Source organism: Leuresthes tenuis, unplaced genomic scaffold (assembly GCF_036924035.1).
Source record: "Leuresthes tenuis unplaced genomic scaffold, fLeuTen1.0.hap1 SCAF_16, whole genome shotgun sequence".
Classification (NCBI taxonomy): Eukaryota; Metazoa; Chordata; class Actinopteri; order Atheriniformes; family Atherinopsidae; genus Leuresthes; species Leuresthes tenuis.
Genome location: NW_027325370.1, coordinates 14,107,901 through 14,126,782, shown reverse-complemented (window position 1 = coordinate 14,126,782; position 18,882 = coordinate 14,107,901). Strand labels below are relative to the sequence as shown.

General features: G+C 41.6%; 2 protein-coding genes across 3 annotated transcripts in view; one reads left to right on the top strand and one right to left on the bottom strand.

Moving 5' to 3' along the window:
* Positions 1 to 4,778, top strand: part of LOC140271352 (uncharacterized) — a 28,744-nt gene extending 23,966 nt beyond the window's left edge. The window contains exons 9-10 of the mRNA XM_072366523.1: positions 4,008 to 4,155; positions 4,274 to 4,778. Of these exons, the coding sequence (XP_072222624.1) occupies positions 4,008 to 4,155; positions 4,274 to 4,293 (168 nt within the window). The 3' untranslated portion in view covers positions 4,294 to 4,778. The remainder of the gene's footprint in view (positions 1 to 4,007; positions 4,156 to 4,273) is intronic.
* A 721-nt stretch (positions 4,779 to 5,499) lies between these two features.
* On the bottom strand, positions 5,500 to 18,351 carry nadka (NAD kinase a). 2 transcript variants are annotated; one of them, XM_072366604.1, is made up of 12 exons: positions 18,204 to 18,351; positions 17,452 to 17,622; positions 15,931 to 16,014; positions 10,148 to 10,277; positions 9,933 to 10,041; positions 9,758 to 9,843; positions 9,555 to 9,657; positions 9,323 to 9,465; positions 8,896 to 8,995; positions 8,550 to 8,707; positions 7,694 to 7,776; positions 5,500 to 7,314 (listed from the first exon to the last, which is right to left on the bottom strand). In XM_072366604.1, exons 2-12 carry the CDS (start codon positions 17,595 to 17,597, stop codon positions 7,167 to 7,169), a joined length of 1,290 nt encoding a protein of 429 aa, XP_072222705.1. In that variant the 5' UTR covers positions 17,598 to 17,622; positions 18,204 to 18,351; the 3' UTR covers positions 5,500 to 7,166. The 2 variants fall into 2 exon arrangements, with proteins under 2 accessions (XP_072222705.1, XP_072222706.1); XM_072366605.1 differs by lacking the exons at positions 15,931 to 16,014; positions 17,452 to 17,622; positions 18,204 to 18,351 and adding an exon at positions 12,151 to 12,567.
* Between the last annotated feature and the right edge of the window lie 531 nt (positions 18,352 to 18,882).

Genomic DNA, 18,882 nt, shown 5'->3' with positions numbered 1-18,882 from the left:
TGCTTTCATGCGTGTATGTATGTATGTGCTTTCGTGCGTGTATGTATGTATGTGTTTTCGTGCGTGTATGTATGTATGTGTTTTCGTGCGTGTATGTATGTATGTGTTTTCTTGCGTGTATGTATGTATGTGTTTTCGTGCGTGTATGTATGTATGTATGTGTTTTCGTGCGTGTATCTATGTATGTGTTTTCGTGCGTGTATGTATGTATGTGTTTTCGTGCGTGTATGTATGTATGTGTTTTCGTGCGTGTATGTATGTATGTGTTTTCGTGCGTGTATGTATGTATGTGTTTTCGTGCGTGTATGTATGTATGTGTTTTCGTGCGTGTATGTATGTATGTGTTTTCGTGCGTGTATGTATGTATGTGTTTTCGTGCGTGTATGTATGTATGTGTTTTCGTGCGTGTATGTATGTATGTGTTTTCGTGCGTGTATGTATGTATGTGTTTTCGTGCGTGTATGTATGTATGTGTTTTCGTGCGTGTATGTATGTATGTATGTGTTTTCGTGCGTGTATGTATGTATGTGTTTTAGTGCGTGTATGTATGTATGTGTTTTCGTGCGTGTATGTATGTGTTTTCGTGCGTGTATGTATGTATGTGTTTTAATGCCTGTATGTATGTATGTGTGTGTTTTCGTGCGTGTATGTATGTATGTGTGTGTTTTCGTGCATGTATGTATGTATGTGCTTTCATGCGTGTATGTATGTATGTGTGTTTTCGTGCGTGTATGTATGTATGTGCTTTCATGCCTGTATGTATGTATGTGTTTTCGTGCGTGTATGTATGTGCTTTCATGCCTGTATGTATGTATGTGTTTTAGTGCGTGTATGTATGTATGTGTTTTAGTGCGTGTATGTATGTATGTGTTTTCGTGCGTGTATGTATGTATGTGTTTTAGTGCGTGTATGTATGTGTTTTAGTGCGTGTATGTATGTATGTGTTTTCGTGCGTGTATGTATGTATGTGTGTTTGTGCGTGTATGTATGTATGTATGTGTTTTAGTGCGTGTATGTATGTATGTGTTTTCATGCATGTATGTATGTATGTATGTGTTTTAGTGCGTGTATGCGTGTATGTATGTATGTGTGTTTTCGTGCGTGTATGTATGTATGTGCTTTCATGCCTGTATGTATGTATGTGTTTTCGTGCGTGTATGTATGTGCTTTCATGCCTGTATGTATGTATGTGTTTTAGTGCGTGTATGTATGTATGTGTTTTAGTGCGTGTATGTATGTATGTGTTTTAGTGCGTGTATGTATGTATGTGTTTTCGTGCGTGTATGTATGTGTTTTAGTGCGTGTATGTATGTATGTGTTTTAGTGCGTGTATGTATGTATGTGTTTTAGTGCGTGTATGTATGTATGTGTTTTCGTGCGTGTATGTATGTATGTGTGTTTGTGCGTGTATGTATGTATGTATGTGTTTTCGTGCGTGTATGTATGTATGTATGTGTTTTAGTGCGTGTATGTATGTATGTGTTTTCGTGCATGTATGTATGTATGTATGTGTTTTAGTGCGTGTATGCATGTATGTATGTATATGTGTTTTCGTGCGTGTATGTATGTGTTTTAGTGCATGTATGTATGTATGTGTTTTCGTGCGTGTATGTATGTATGTGTTTTAATGCCTGTATGTATGTATGTGTGTGTTTTCGTGCATGTATGTATGTATGTGTGTGTTTTCGTGCATGTATGTATGTATGTGCTTTCATGCGTGTATGTATGTGTGTTTTCGTGCGTGTATGTATGTATGTGCTTTCATGCCTGTATGTATGTATGTGTTTTCGTGCGTGTATGTATGTGCTTTCATGCCTGTATGTATGTATGTGTTTTAGTGCGTGTATGTATGTATGTGTTTTAGTGCGTGTATGTATGTATGTGTTTTCGTGCGTGTATGTATGTATGTGTTTTAGTGCGTGTATGTATGTGTTTTAGTGCGTGTATGTATGTATGTGTTTTAGTGCGTGTATGTATGTATGTGTTTTCGTGCGTGTATGTATGTATGTGTGTTTGTGCGTGTATGTATGTATGTATGTGTGTTTGTGCGTGTATGTATGTATGTATGTGTTTTCGTGCGTGTATGTATGTATGTATGTGTTTTAGTGCGTGTATGTATGTATGTGTTTTCGTGCATGTATGTATGTATGTATGTGTTTTAGTGCGTGTATGCGTGTATGTATGTATGTGTGTTTTCGTGCGTGTATGTATGTATGTGCTTTCATGCCTGTATGTATGTATGTGTTTTCGTGCGTGTATGTATGTGCTTTCATGCCTGTATGTATGTATGTGTTTTAGTGCGTGTATGTATGTATGTGTTTTAGTGCGTGTATGTATGTATGTGTTTTCGTGCGTGTATGTATGTGTTTTAGTGCGTGTATGTATGTATGTGTTTTAGTGCGTGTATGTATGTATGTGTTTTAGTGCGTGTATGTATGTATGTGTTTTCGTGCGTGTATGTATGTATGTGTGTTTGTGCGTGTATGTATGTATGTATGTGTTTTCGTGCGTGTATGTATGTATGTATGTGTTTTAGTGCGTGTATGTATGTATGTGTTTTCGTGCATGTATGTATGTATGTATGTGTTTTAGTGCGTGTATGCATGTATGTATGTATATGTGTTTTCGTGCGTGTATGTATGTGTTTTAGTGCATGTATGTATGTATGTGTTTTAGTGCGTGTATGTATGTATGTGTTTTCGTGCATGTATGTATGTATGTGTTTTAGTGCGTGTATGTATGTATGTATGTATGTGTGTTTTCGTGCGTGTATGTATGTATGTGTTTTAGTGCGTGTATGTATGTATGTGTTTTCGTGCGTGTATGTATGTATGTGTTTTCGTGCGTGTATGTATGTATGTATGTATGTATGTGTGTTTGTGCGTGTATGTATGTATGTATGTGTTTTCGTGCGTGTATGTATGTATGTATGTGTTTTAGTGCGTGTATGTATGTATGTGTTTTAGTGCGTGTATGTATGTATGTGTTTTCGTGCATGTATGTATGTATGTATGTATGTGTTTTAGTGCGTGTATGCATGTATGTATGTATGTGTTTTCGTGCGTGTATGTATGTATGTATGTGTTTTAGTGCATGTACGTATGTATGTGTTTTAGTGCGTGTATGTATGTATGTATGTGTTTTCGTGCGTGTATGTATGTATGTGTTTTCGTGCGTGTATGTATGTATGTATGTGTTTTCGTGCGTGTATGTATGTGTGTTTTTTCCTGCGTGTATGTATGTATGTATGTGCTTTCATGCGTGTATGTATGTATGTGTTTTCGTGCGTGTATGTATGTATGTATGTGTTTTCGTGCGTGTATGTATGTATGTGTTTTCGTGCGTGTATGTATGTATGTATGTGTTTTCGTGCGTGTATGTATGTGTTTTCGTGCGTGTATGTATGTATGTATGTGTTTTAGTGCGTGTATGCATGTATGTATGTATATGTGTTTTAGTGCGTGTATGTATGTATGTGCTTTCATGCGTGTATGTATGTATGTGTTTTCGTGCGTGTATGTATGTATGTATGTGTTTTCGTGCGTGTATGTATGTATGTATGTGTTTTCGTGCGTGTTTGTATGTATGTGTTTTCGTGCATGTATGTGTTTGTTTTCGAAAACACATACATACATACATGCACAAAAACACATATATGCATGCATGTGTGCACACGAAAACATATACATACATACATACACGAGAACCATACAATATAAAGAGGGTGCGCTGTCTTTTTCACACGACTCTACGTCAAAGTACTTAAAGCTTAGCACTTTATTAAAAGTGATTTACACATTTTTGAGTACCGGCTCTTATATTGAAATAAAGGCCACATGAACATCTTTTCATCATGTTCATTTATTCGTTCAAACCGCAGCTTATGCAGCACAATGATTCATTGTGATATGAAAAACCCCATTTCACGTTGACGCTCACTAATCCAGACAAGCTGCGCATAGAGACGTGGATTCCTGCTGGAAAACACATATTCTTTGTCATTACAGGTGGTGGAAAAATGGTTCCATGACAACACGTACACCCTGGAGGCAGCTGCTGTTACCGGAGCTTTGATTTCACTGCTGATCAAAGTGGTTTTGTTCTGGGGCCTCATCAGACTGGTGCACAACTTTGGACAAGGCCTGAGAGAGAGAAGTGAGTCCACTGTGTGGTACATCACCAGGAGACAATTTTGTCTAGAAAGCATGAGCACACCAAAATATTACCGTCACAGCCTGACCTTTATTTTGTTTTCTGGTCATTTTTGTTTTAGTGTTTGCATCCAGCAGGTGATGCAGCACCAAGCGGTTGTGGATCAAGGGCACAGCTGCGTGTCGAGGGCCGAGTGGAAGCTTTAAATCTGTGGCGGGACTTGGACACACTTGTTTTTTTTTTTTTTTAAATCAGCATTAATTCCACCAAAACATCTTACCAAGCATTTTATTTATACATTTAGTTCTTCTAACATTTCTTTCATTGTAGAGAATTTATTTTTGGCTTAATCAGCGTTTCTGTTTACAAGATGCAGAATGATTTTTCTCATCATGTTGTTGCACTGGTCTGTTTTGTTCACTATAAACTTTCATTGAATGCCTTTTATGTGCTAGATTTTCAAGGGATGTTATTTGTACTCTTACTCTAACTTGCACTATAATATATGAATCTAATGCCACACGTTAGTGTGCTGTTGACAGATTTCTTCTACTGAACTTTCGGCTGCACTTTAATGCATCCACATATTTTTTTTATTCAGTATTCTAAATAAAGCATTAAAACCATACTGCCTCCTTGAGTTGTTTTTCAATCATTTCAAAAGGAAACCAGCAAATATGTTTATGTTCATATTTAAGTATGGATGCATGTTATGGCTCATCACACACTCAGCAACAGCTTCTGTTGGACAGTTTTTCCTCAGAAAGTATGTATATTTGTACCTTAAAGATCTCGTAGTTAGATATTTTCCCAACAGAGCACTTTGTTCTCAGACTGAAGGTTTACTTGTGGTTCCCAGAGTCTCTAAAAGTAGAATAGGAGGCAGAGTGTTCAGTTATCAGGACCCTCTGAGCTGCCAGTTTGGGTTCAGGAAGCAGACACCGACTGTAACTTAAAGATTAGCTTTAAGACTTCAACTATTTTCCTATTTGATACATTTTATAGTTCAGGATGGTTCAGCTGACCCTGAAACATCCGAGTCATGCTGCTTTAGGCCTAGACTGCTGGGGGACGTCCCATGATGCACCTTTCCTGACTCTGCAGTCTTTACTCTCCATATATGGTAAAGGTCTGGTGTTGCGGTGCATGTTGTCCCCTCTTTCCTGTCCTCCCAGCCCCCAGCTGCTCGAGGCTGTACCACCTTTACACTGTTTTTAAAACACCTCAGGTGTTCCAATCAGGTAAGCTGTATGTCACATCTACAATCGATGCAACCTGAAGCAAACATTTATTCATGGGCTGAAATCGGGAGTGAGTCACATTGATCAAACGGGGGGGAGACACATCCTGCTTCAACCTTCTGTTTATTCAAGTAAAACAGCGAATTAGACACATTAATAAACTTGATCATACAAAAGAGTTACAGGCTTTCAGAGTTACAAAGGTGATAAGCACTTTGAGAGGGCAGTAAAGCTTCATAGAAGAGAAGTTGGACTTTGTTTCTTTCACAGAGTTGGTTTACAATATTGGAAAATAGTTCAGAGCAACGCTGGTAATAAACCAGTAAACTTTCCTGAAAACTGAGACATCCTTTTGTCTTGGAATGCATTTCTTATGGGCTTCAGCTCTGTTTGAAAGAACTTCCCTGTTCCTATGTTCAACGCCAGGCTGACTTTTCCTCATCAACAAAAAGAATAAACAACTAACAATCTTATTCATTTATAAAAATACCAAATAGATTTATTTTCAATAACATAATACATTAAAACCAGTTAATAAACATGTGCACTCATTTATATACATACTCGGGTGGGTGGGGGGGTGGGGGGGATTGCTTTTAAGAGCTCAGTTGGACTAAGGATTCCAACAGGTGACGACACTGGTCGTGTTTTTACTCCATCGTGATCTGTCGAGCCCGTTTAGACACATTCAAATCTGGACGCTGTGCACCAACAGACCTGTGAGGTAGGTCACCTTTAAGCTTACAGCACGGGCGGCAGACATGTGGAGGAAATGCAACAAAGCCCGTAACGATGCCTCAACATTCACACACGACACCACCCGCAGCCCACAGACGTTGGTCTAAAAATGTGCTTTAAAAAAAAAATAAATTTGGCTATCGCTTGAAGGACATCTTTAAAACCAGACCGTAAAAAGTTGTCTCTTTGCGTGTAATTCATTCCGCCCCACAGCTGAACGTAGATATGCAACATTTTGCTCAATCAAGTGTTAAAGTTCTGCAAACGGGACACATTCAAAGCCACATCTGTGTGGTTAAAAAGACAAAAACTACTCAAGCTCAAAGATAACATTACTGATGCAAATGTTTAAGGCACAGGCTGTAAAGTTGGGCCCCTGGATGCACCTAAAGCGTAAACGTTAAACATAAACTGGAGTTAGATATTTGTAGTTTCAAATTTAAAAAAAAGAAAAAAGGTGCCAAAACAAACCTGATGACACCCATCGATATCGGCGCCTGAACTTTGTGCAGTTTGGCTCCAGATCAACTCAAGTGTTGCTGTTCCCTCATCCACGAATCTGTGTTTTTGGAGGCTGAGAAATGGGGTCAAATCCGCCGTCTTGACATGTCATGTGAAACATCGTGGCGGATTTCACAGGTTCCTCTTTAATGCTTCCACCCTCATTTCTTGTTTAGATATAGAAACGTTTCAGCTTATGTACTTTTAAAAGAGAGAAAGACTGTTTTCTTGACACTTTAAGATGATGTCGGTGTCACCAGTGTAGCTCATATGCTTATTTTTTAAAAATATATAAAGTATTTAATATGTTGGGGTGGGGTGGGGGGGGGTCAAAGCTGGCCTCTTATCCTCACATAATCATTCCACTACAACATGGAAGAGCAACTCTCCGTACAATCATTTCACTGAGCGTGAAAGGCAACATGGACAGACACAGTTTTGACTGGAGTTTGGTAAAAACCCTTCTTGCCTTAAAAGATCAAAAGAAGGAGACAGGACGGTCGGGTTCAAGCCAGGAGTCTCCCGCCGGCTGCCTCAGAACTCCTCGTCCTCCGAGCCGAAGTGGTTCTGCTTCTTCCGCACGTTCCAGTGCAGGCACTGGGCCAGGCTCTCGAACCAGTCGTTCACCGGGTCGCGGAAACAGATGGAGGGAACCGGGAAGCAGGAAGTGGTGATGGTAATGCTGGAACAAGGGCGGAGAGGACAAAATGAGAAAGATATCGTCTCACAAGGAATGTAAGAAGAATGAGGAAAGTCCAGGCTTTTGCAATCAAAAGAACAAAAGAGAGAAGCTGCTGACATCAGATACAGTGAAACGATTCGATCTCCCTCTGAAGCAACACTGGCTTTTCCTTATTGAAAAACACTGACAGCTCTTTACAAGAACCAGGAAGGTAGTGAAGCCTGGGTGAATTAGACAAAGGAAGGCGTTGATCAGACTCAGAGGTTGGAAGGTTTCATAAGGAAACCAGTCGGAGTTGCTGAAAGCGTTAACTAATCCATCCGTCAGCTGCTGCAACCTTCACTGTCTCCGTGTTCACCAGCCCAGCACGAGGACTAACCTATCTCCGTGGCAGATCTCTTGTCTCCTCCTTCCATCAAACGACACCCAGGCCGTGTTTCTGGCATCACGTGACAGCATTATCTGGGGAACAACAAGGAAACACTGCTTGAAAATAACCTTTGAGTAAAACTCATGAATTAAACTTTTTTCCTAAACGAACTTTTGGCTAAAATGATGGAATCACCACACTTAGAGGATGTTTTTTCTCCAACTTCTACCATAAGTGTTTGGTGGCACTGGGCTGTTTCCCCTTTAAAAACGCTCTCGTTTTGTTTGCACTTGCTCCAAATGTTAGCTCCAGCTGACTGGGAACAGCAAACATCTTTAGCCGCCACTCTCAGGAGTAAACAACCTTTTGGAAGGAGTTCTAGAATCCGTTCTGTCATTTCCACTGACGGCTCTCTTATTCTCATGTTTCCTGCCGTGTGCAACAGTTCATTAAGGTCTGCAAGCATTCAGATGATATTCTGTGTATCCTGTATTTGTTTTAGAAACGAGGCATTTTTTCTTATACTTCAACTGGGAAAACAGAGCAAAATGTTCTAACAATTTTATTAAAATATTTGAGGCATGTCTTAAAATTCCAGAATGATCAACTATGACAATAAAAACTGTTCTAAGTTATAAAGTTAATTATTTATTCTTTACATAGCTGAATGAACATCCTACAAGTGTGGAATCCATAACTTTTGCCATCCTTTTGGACATAGTAATGACTGTTTGAGTCGACGGGCGGAGGGAAGGAAGGTCGCTATGAGCTCTTGGGTGAGACGGCTGATCCGAGAAAGCAGACAAAGAAAACCACAAACAGCATGTTTGGAACACGCCTGGAGTTCCGGAGCCAGTGAAATTACCTTAAGCTCCACCCCGGCAGGCACCACGATGGGTCTGAAGGACAGCGAGTGTGGGCAGATGGGGGTGATCATGATGGCCGGCACGTTGGGATGGATCATGGAAGCTCCTGCAGCCACTGCGTACGCGGTGCTGCCTGTCGGCGTGGACACGATCAAACCTGAGGGGACACCGTTTCAAAGACACTCCAGTACACCACAAGACACACTTTTGAGTGTGATAAAAGTATATTCTGTCATTATGAACCGTCGCCCTCTCAAACACACAAAATGCAGAGATGAAGACCTGCCAGAGAGTCTAAACTCTGCTCCACCCGGAGTTCAGGGACAGCAAGTCGTGCCCACTCACCGTCTCCCTGCACTGTGGTGATGGGGTGTCCATCCAGGTAGAGGTCGACGTTGGAAAGATAGGGGGAGGAGCCTCTGTCCACCACCACTTCATTCAGTACCTGAAGCACACAGAGCGAAAACAACTTTGGTCCAAATGATGACGTCACCCCAGGATTCAGACTGAAATTCCCATCGAGCTCTGCAATCCTCACACGTGCAGCTCGAGCGACATTTCGCTGACGCCATCCTGTGTTCATGTTGTTCCTCAACAACAAGTTCAAATGCCCACAGGCATGAGAGGGAAGACGGCTGAGTCATGACGATAAACATTCAAGCTATTTTGACCCACTTACAGCCTGAGCTGCAGACTGAGCTTACTTCAAGAATAAAGCTGCAGAGAGGAATCGAACCCAGCAACTCAGACTGTGGCAGGCGGGTGTGATTACCTGATACTGCATGGCTTTGTGGCTACTTTCAACGTCCCGGTTGGTCTGGATGATACCCTTTTCATCCATGCCGTCCTTCTTCTCCCAGTTCTCCTTAAACACCTGGACTTTCAAGCGACTTCGCAGGATGATGGCAGCGTTACCTAAAGAAAACACAGTATACATATCTAGGTTAAACCTGTACTGCAGAATATTTGCCTGAAGCCCACTGACAGGTTAGAACATTCAGTACCTTCAATAATTTGGGTGAGCTGAGACTGGTAGGAGTCGAATTTGAAAGGTGTCAGAAAGCCCAGGGAACCCAGGTGGAAGGCCATAACTGGTGGAACGCTCTCCTATAATCATATTAAAACAAAGGAAGGAGGAGATTGTTGTCTTGTGGGCGGTAAAATCCCTCAGGGGATCTTTTTAAAGTTACACCGACTTGCTGAATACCTGGAAGAGCGAAGACGCGTACAACAAGGTTCCGTCTCCACCAAGACAGATGATAAAGTCGATGCGATTAGAGAGGTCATCGAGGTCTGAGAAATATAAAGACAGTAAAACTCTCGCGCTTTCTTTCTTTTTAACGGAAGAGCTGTGTGCAGTGGCGTCGTCGTAGTGGTCATACCTTCTCTGAAAGTGCAGAATTTCTTAGTAACGGCCCCAAAGTTTTCATCGCCTGAGATAGCTGGGTCGTCCAGAACCTTCTTCTCCACATAAACCATCATGTTTTTCACCTGCAACAAAGACGCACACTTTAGAGACTAATTCACGTGGATGAGGGGCTGCCGGGGTCCACGACACGGTTCATGTTGAACCCTGCAGGCTTCGGTGTGGACGTACCTCGGTGAGGAAAATGCAGAGCTCTTTGAAAGGCTGAAGCAGACTGGCATCTCGGATCTTCTTAATGACAAGGACACTTTTTGGCGGCTTGTTCCACGTCAGTCTCTGGCTGGCGGGGTCCTGAATGTGCCTGAACGTACAGACAGGACTTCAGGACGGGAGAACACAGCAACAGCTTGCATAAACCAAGTCTACGTGGGGCTCGGGTCTTAAACCTGAGCTGATATAACTAACTGAGGATTCATCCTGTTCATCATAACCAAGACAGCTTAGTCCTGATCCAATTAGTTACATCAGCTTAAGGTCTAGCTCTGCTGCCCCACATGCCGTCTGCAGGTTCTTCACTTTTTTTACTCAACCACCGATTGTGAAGCAGAGTTTTCGGAGGAAAAGCAACCTTTCAGGAAGCGCCTGTGCACAAAGCTGAAGAGTTATATAAAAATTACTAAACCAACTTTATGCAAACTTAAACTAATCTGAAAAGAAGGAAGAAAGGGCACGAGTTAAAACTGGAAACTGCCAAAGGGGGTTCGAATCAATGACCGACAATCCCGGCGCCTGTTTACAACCATTAGATGCGGCTTTCGCCGGCCACAGCGCCGTCATACATATCATTCATGACTGTGCAGCAGGCCGACTCTAGTTCCAATACAATCATTTATTTTTGTAGCCATTATGCAAGAGTTCAGGATTACAGCTTTGAATCATCCACGTCTTAGTCTATAATTAGACTTAGGGAAGTTAGGATTCATGGATTATTGTGTTGGCTCGACGAGAATGACTGCAGGTGCCACAACAGGTCAACAGCGATCAACTTTGTCTGGATCTGAGTTCAGCAGTCATTTGATGGTCTTTGCCACGGCGTCACAATGAAAAATGCACCCAATTTTATTCACTTTGTGAATTTATAAAGTAGAACGGCAAGTCCCAACAACTATTTCAGCTTCTTAGAAGAAGGAATATGAAACAAGTCAGTATCGGACTTTTACACAGTCACCTGTGCTGCTTTAAGCCTCGATTCAAGCTGTGGTACAAGTCACTGAAACAGAAGAGGAGATTTGAGGAAATGACCACAATTCACAGCAACTCCGGACAACTTCTCCATTTTATAGCTCGGAAAACATAAGTGAAGACTTCAATGTGTTATTGGGGTTGTGTGAACACTGCAAAGCTCGGACTGATGACTCGAAGGAGGTTATTTTCACTGCCCTGTGATCGCACTACCAACCTTCCCCCTGCTGCCGTTTTTAACGCTAATGACAAGGCATCACCATGCGATTGCGACTATGCTTCAACCTGAAAAAAAAAAAAGCATCATTTTGACATTTCCTGTTCCTTTTTAAAAAAAAAGCATCATGCAATCACACACACAGAACGCCACACAACCTACAGCTTAAAAAAAAAATAATAACTGCCGTTAGCAAACAATACCAATGAAAGGTATTTCCAAAGTGAAGTGAAGTGGGTCTCTAGAACGTGAGCAGACGAACATCTAAGAGTGAAGCTGGTCAGACCTGTTCTCGTATGATTCACGGGTAACAAAAGCAAACCTTCGTTAGCATTTCAACAAGCTGTGATCTATTCACGGGCAGTTGCTCCTCTGACCACCTCAAAGCATCCACACCCTGACCTTCCCCTTTCATTCAACAACACCGCGCTGTCCAGGCCACAGCCTGCCCGTCATAACACACACACACACACACACACATGCATGCACGCAGAGTGTCTTTACACTACAACAAACCCTTGATGTCCCACCGGCTGCAAGCATCCACATCCCTTCAGCTTAAACTTCTATCATTTAGCTTCCAATGTCTTTAAAACCTTGAAAAAGGACAAACGTTTATCTTCTTCGTTTAAACTGATGAAGCCCAGCTCCGATCTTACATCGGTGTAATATCAGCCCACTGAAGCTTCCTGAACATCAGCTAATAGCTGGTGTTAACATCTCACTCCTAAAATACGTTTGTCCTCCTGCTGGCAGGACGGACGACTTCTCTCACCATTTCCAGACTTTGTTCTCGCCGTGGCTCCCAGGAGAGTCCTCCAGCACGCACTGGTTAAACTTCATGGCGTTTCGAAAAGATGCTCCGGGCTGACTAATCTGGAGAATGCGGCTCTGTCTTGGTGGCCCGTTGAGACAAAGCAGCTCTCTCTGCTTTTGAAAACTCCCTTGAATATGGCAAGTTTTCCCCGACTTCTCTTCTCACATCACGCTTAAGATTCGACCGCCGGCTGTCTCAGAGGCAGAGCGAGGCACAGAGTCCTCTCCACGCGCTGTGGTCAGGACCTGGGATCAGCTGACAGCCCACAGAGCTGGACTCACTGTGGCTATATTTGTCCCAGTGAGGACTTAACACTAAACCTTCCTGGTGCATTCTGCAGCCGAGCTGAAGCTCTCTCATCTTAAGGTCTACATCTCTGGCCCCGCCCTCTCTGCTGTGCTGAACCCGCCCATCCCACTTCAGGGAAGGCCCTCCAGTGGGTAGGCAGGTGTGACTCACACAGCAACAGCTGTTTCTCAAAGCAGTATCTTTTAATCACAACACAAAGGTGTTTTACCTGAATGATCTCATTCACAGTGTGTAAGAATGTAGGAAACAACTGATTAGGTTTTATGGGAAGAAAGCAGGATGGACTGAAGCTTCCTGATGTCAGGTTACAGTAAAGAGAGCGACCTTCTCTTAAAAAATGTGAAGAAAGTTACTTATTGATGGTTTCAGCTGAAGTACAAACACAGTAACCGTTACGCATGGTATTAACATAACTCCTGATACAAAGAATGTGCACCATTCAGATACGTCCTGGTATTACAGCAGCATTATTCCATTAATTATAGTGGGAACTTACTTATCATTTCACTGATTTTACAATCAACAATTCTTTTTCTGTGACACAACACGCTCTGTACAGTCACTCCCACAGTGAGCACTGTTTTTTTAAATCTCTCATTATCAAATCTAAATCTCTAAATTGTGCAATGCCACCCTGTCTGGTTACCTTCACCTCGCAGCTTAGTAATGCAGATTACAGACAGAAGCAGGACAGACCTGCCGCGTTCACGCCGCACTTTTCCCTTTTTAACATGAACCCGGTGGCCGTGGGGCAGGTATGCAGCGTGCTACTTCTGATTTGGTGGGATATTTGTGAGGTAGACCAAATAAACAAGATAAAACACGGAGAACGGGTGGCTCTAAAAACACTATTTGGTGAACTGTTTTGTCCCATTTGAGGATGTGATTAATGGTGGAAAACAAGGCGCTGACAGGTGGACATTCCCTGTTAATGGTAAATGTGCTCTCGTAATTATCACCCGAAACAAAACCGTGAAAACAAGACTGTATACCCATATACCTCGACTGGTATCACAACCGCACCCTATCACGCAAAACCTTGATATGAGGAAACTGGTCTTCCCAAAATGGTAAGCTCCCAACTGTAACAAAGAGAGCCTGGTTTTATTACTTTTAACCTGCCGAGCAGCTTTGAGAAGCTAATCCCTGAAACGCTTCGGCTTGAAAGGAGTCACTTATGTGATTTAAGGTGTCGCTGGGCCAAAAGTCAGGCCAGGTTCTGACTAGCAAACGTCAACAGCCTTTCACAATGCAAACATAACCCGTGTTATCTTTGTCACAGTCCAATACACCAGCTCTACAACAATTAAAACAAAACTAAACAGCTCAACGTCAGGTGCGTCAGAGTGCTGCAAAAACAATTGTTGCGAGTACAGAAGAACTTTGCATTGGAATATTGAATTACATAACAGAACAAGTCATTTCCAGTCATTGTCCTCGTTTCGGCTAAGACAAGCTATGGTTAAAGCTCGACTGCTGTCTCAGTCCTTTGATACGAGCACTTTATTGACTAAAGTCAGAAGAGCAGTGTTTAGAAAGCTCCCCATATTTAGGTGATAAATACTTTACACACACACTTTGCATCACATCCGGCTCTGCAAGGCCGACACTGCTGACATTTCTCTTGTTTGCTCGTTCACCTTCTTAATTAATTAAGTCTTAAATCAGACATTCACTGAAAAACCCTCTCAAGGCACATTGAGTCCGGTGCGTATGGACAGATTCTGATTCGTACTCCGGTTAGCTTAAGTGCGGAGCCTTTATATATACGCATGGCCATATGGTGTAAAACACCTTTTTTTCTCAGACCTGAAAATTACACAAGAGGATGTTGGGGAAATCTAAGTGGAACGGGTTCTCAGAAACAGACAGTTTAGCAGAAGTACACCGTAAATGTTTGGGAAACACATCAACCGATTCACGGTCCGAAGTGGAATGGGTTTCCCTTAAATGTCTCCCTTCGGGATCAAATATGGTGTTAAAAAAGATGACGTCACCTGAGCATGCGACGCACACATGATCTGTAGACTTTTTGTAGACTATAGAAAGGAGAAGTTATGGAAGTTCATTTCTTCACACTGACATTTGCATGATTTGAATAGCAGTGTTGTGGTTAGTTAGCACGCACGGTTTCAGCTTTCTCTAAATTTTCACATACTGGATGTTTAAGGTTGTAACCAGTTATTTTAAAATGCCCTCGCTCTGATTACCAAATAAGCATCTTATATGGATCTCTCCTGCTTCATGCGCAGTCAGTTACATGCGCAGATGAGTCGAGCTATGCTTACAGCTCAGCTTGGCCATTAAATGGGATCATCGTCTTCATCTTGGTGCTTTACCTGGGAGTGAAATCGAGCTTTTGACTGAGATATGTTGAATGCTGCGACCGCTGTGGACCGAGCGAGAAAATTCCCCAAGTACCTCTGCCTCTTAGCTCTCTGTGGGAGATCCTCGTACATGTAAGTATGGCTGAATTCACCATGCAGATCGTCTTTAAGCTACCTGAATGGTGATTTTGTCTGATGACGCTACGGTTATAAGAATCCGGATTTTATTAGAGCAGAGCGACAGTCTGTATAGTATAATAATAATATATATATATGACATCTATATGACTGATTTTCAGTCACAATGTCCAATACGTTCAGCTATCTAAGAAATATATGAATGAGAGCGGCTTTTTTGGTAATTTGGGTGCATTACTATAAACTGCGTTTTACAGTTTCTACAAAAAGATGCAGAAATAGGACAGCCAGGCACATTTGAGTCTAGTTGAGCGTAAACATGCAGAGTGATTAAACCCGATTAAACCAGTCGAGAGACATAGTCTCTCCAACGTGTCCTGGGTCTTCCCCGGGGTCTCCTCCCAGTGGGACGTGCCTGGAACTCCTCACCAGGGAGGCGTCCAGGGGGCATCCAAACCAGATGCCCGAGCCACCTCATCTGACTCCTCTCAATGACACTAAACCTTCCTGGTGCATTCTGCAGTCCAGCTGAAGCTCAGGTGCAGGTGCAGTCAATTAAAAACATTTAAAAAAAACAGGCAATAATCTGATAATATAATATAAAATAGTTTTTAACCCTTTATTAATGACCATCATGAGCTCTTTCTCAGTGTCTCATTGTTCTTTAATGATGAATTATTTATCTATTTGTGTATAAGAGACATTAAAAACTAAAGTCAACTATGAGCATGAAAATATGATATGTGAAGGTGTATCTAAACATGGACTTCTCTCTGTTCTGTTTATATGTGTCAAACTGAAAATAAAGATATGTGTGTGTGTGTGTGTGTGAGGGGGGGGGGTGTTACACAGTCTTATTTATAACTGTAACATTTTAATCTCGTTCACCATCTCATGACTGTAGCAACAACCAAGGACACAATCACTCCAGTGATGCTTTAAAAAATGTTTCTTTCTAACTTACATCACTGCATGTGGGTTCTGGAGCATGCAAGCCTTCGGGCCAAATGTGGTGACGGGGCTCGGCCCATGAAGTGACTGAGTCCTCCTGAAAGTAAGAACAACAAACACTCTGGTTTTAAACGGGAAGCTGACAAACATGCATACAGCTCATTTGAAGATAGAAGAAGACTGAAACAGGTTGGTTTTCAGACAAGTGGAAACACAGCGTCAGACTGGGCTGATTTTAGGACTGTGGGTCAGTTCTACACATTGTACAACAAACTTCTGCAACTTCTGAGGCCCGAACGATCAGTCTGGTGCCTTTTCTGTGTTTAGATTTTCCACAAATCTTGAATAAGTGCAGGAATGCATTGTGAAATCTTTGATGAGCACTTTTGTCTCATGTAGCAGCCACACAAACGTCATTAGGTAATAATAAAATAAGCCCAGCCGTTTTAACAGCCATTAACACATCAGACATTTTTATTTACACCGCTGATCATGAGCAAAGACGAAGTCGCTTTCTTAAAAGAGTGGAAAAATCCTGCAACACTGCGTTTGTATTAGGCTTTGTTGAAATAATCTAAGCGTATTAGGGGTGAAAGGTCAGAGATACTGAGCTTTGAGGGAGCAAATGCAGCCTTCACACTAAATCACATCCCTCTGCCAACAAATCCTCTTAGTCTGATTCTATGAAATCACCACCTGTTGTTTACCACTTCTTCAGGCTGCAATAATTAGTATCTTAATGTCAAAAATAATAGAAATTAACGTAAAATACGTTGCTCACAGTGACCAGACGTTAATTAGCAGCACATCTGCGGCTCTACAGAGTTTGTTAAATTCTCCTTTTCAGTATTTGAGCAGAAGCAAAAAAAAAAAAGAAGCACCCACTGTTTACCAGCAAAATATACTTCAATCCCACCCTGGATCTTTAAAGAGTCCATTATTAATGCTCATCATCTGTTTTTATATACTTTTTCAAAATACTAACATATTGGGTGTTAGTAGAAGTTCATTAGGTGTATTATGGTAAGCATCAACAAGTTATAAAATCAATTTAAAACCATGTTAAGATGGGATGAGCTTGTCTTAAATTCTGTCTTCATGATATGCTTTGAATCAAAGTCTCATTAAAACCTCTCAGTCCAAAGAAAGCCCAAGTCCTTGGTGTTTGGTTCTTTTTACAAGCCACAGTCCGATAAACTGAAAGCGAATCACACCTTCACAAATGAGGATAAAGTTAGGCATGTGTGGGAGTTTATTTCAACAGGTCCAACGTGTGGTTTTCTCAGAGACTTCCCCTTTGAAAGAAACTTCATCAACAGTTGCTAAAACACACAAACAAAACACTTACATCATCTGCAGCGAGCAGACACATCACACCTCACATTTTCTGCTTCCATAAAGGAACTGAACTCATGCAACACATTACTCAAATGTCAGAGGTGGTGTAACTCGGACTGTGTCACAAGACTGTTTCAAAAACATTTCCAAAACAACAGAGTTTCACAAAAAAAAAAATCTCCATCTCCAAACTCACCTGAAATCAGAGTAGCTGGTGGCCGAGGAAGTGCTCAGACTGCGGGTCTTCTTGTTGCGTCGAACCAGGCTGCGGCCCGGGACCTCTCCTCCATCACAGGTGGAGCAGCAGAATGGAGCAGTTCGCACCTCTTGTCCACCGTCCATCTTTGACAGCCAGGCTGCAAGTGACCTGACAGGGAACATCAATCATTCACGAAGCCCGAGTCAAACATGACCAGGCTAATAATGATTAATCTGAAACCGTCCTGAACTGAGCTGCTCCAAACGTCAAGAATAAAGTAACCATCAATAATTCAGTCAGTATAACTCTTTACCCTCTATTTCAAATACTTCCCCACAGACTCGATAACTAATTACGCAGTTTAAACTACTTCTGAGTCTATATTAAACAAGATATGTTTGCAAAACCTTAAAGTAAAGCATCAGAGATTCTTCTAAACGACTTAAAAGTTTCTCCACATTGACGTCAATAGGCCATAATTTTAGAATTCTGTTCGGTTAAAGTAAAGCTAACAGGTTGGTTACAACCTCTATTAGTTTTCTTTCTAAATTGCGAATTTGCAAACAGTCTAACCATTCAGCGTTTGTTTGCAACAAGACCTCCACCGACTTTAAGCGGATGAGATGTGGGGGATCCAGACGGTAGAACAACGGGTGAACTAGCTAAGCCAGTGTTCAGATAGTTAGCAAGCTAAGCTACTAGACAGCCGGTTTAACAGAGAGCGAAATACCACCGACTTCCAACTTTACCTTTTATCCACAGCGTCAAGGAGGACCACTCAAAGTTGGAGCGCAGCAAACAGCCGTTGGCTTGATTCGTTGGATAACAACGTTACACCATCTTACTTTACCGGAGAGCTGTCAACGGTCAGCTCATGACTTCCCGATACTGGCTGACCAATCGGAGTCTCGCATGGCTGGTGACGTCATATTGGAAGGCTTCTCTCAAAGCGTGGAGCGCAGGAGGCGCTAACAGACAGCACAAACAAAAGTTTAAGCGTGAAAAACAAAACAATTAGGCGGAAAGAGGAAAATAAAAGTTTTATGTATATAATGAAAAAATAGATAATTGTGTTAATTAAATAAATAGCGTTGAAATTGGAAATTAGATTGATTTACAAAGACAAAACAAATATGTATTTTCAAATTTTGAAAAAAAGCAAAAAAAAAACAAACAAAAACTTAGCAATTAGCAATTGCTAAGCAACATCAGACCAAGATTACAATTTATACTGAATTTGTCTTCATCCTTTTGGTTTGACATGACATTTTATTTGTATGATTGGTTGAAAGTTGTCTTTCAAAGAAGGTTGAAAATATAACCAAGATGTTCTAACTTCAGATGACACCATAGGACCAAACAACTAGGAAAAGGATTGCACAGCATTAAGAAATGATTTCACAGGCTTAAATTAGCAGCTTCTCAGTT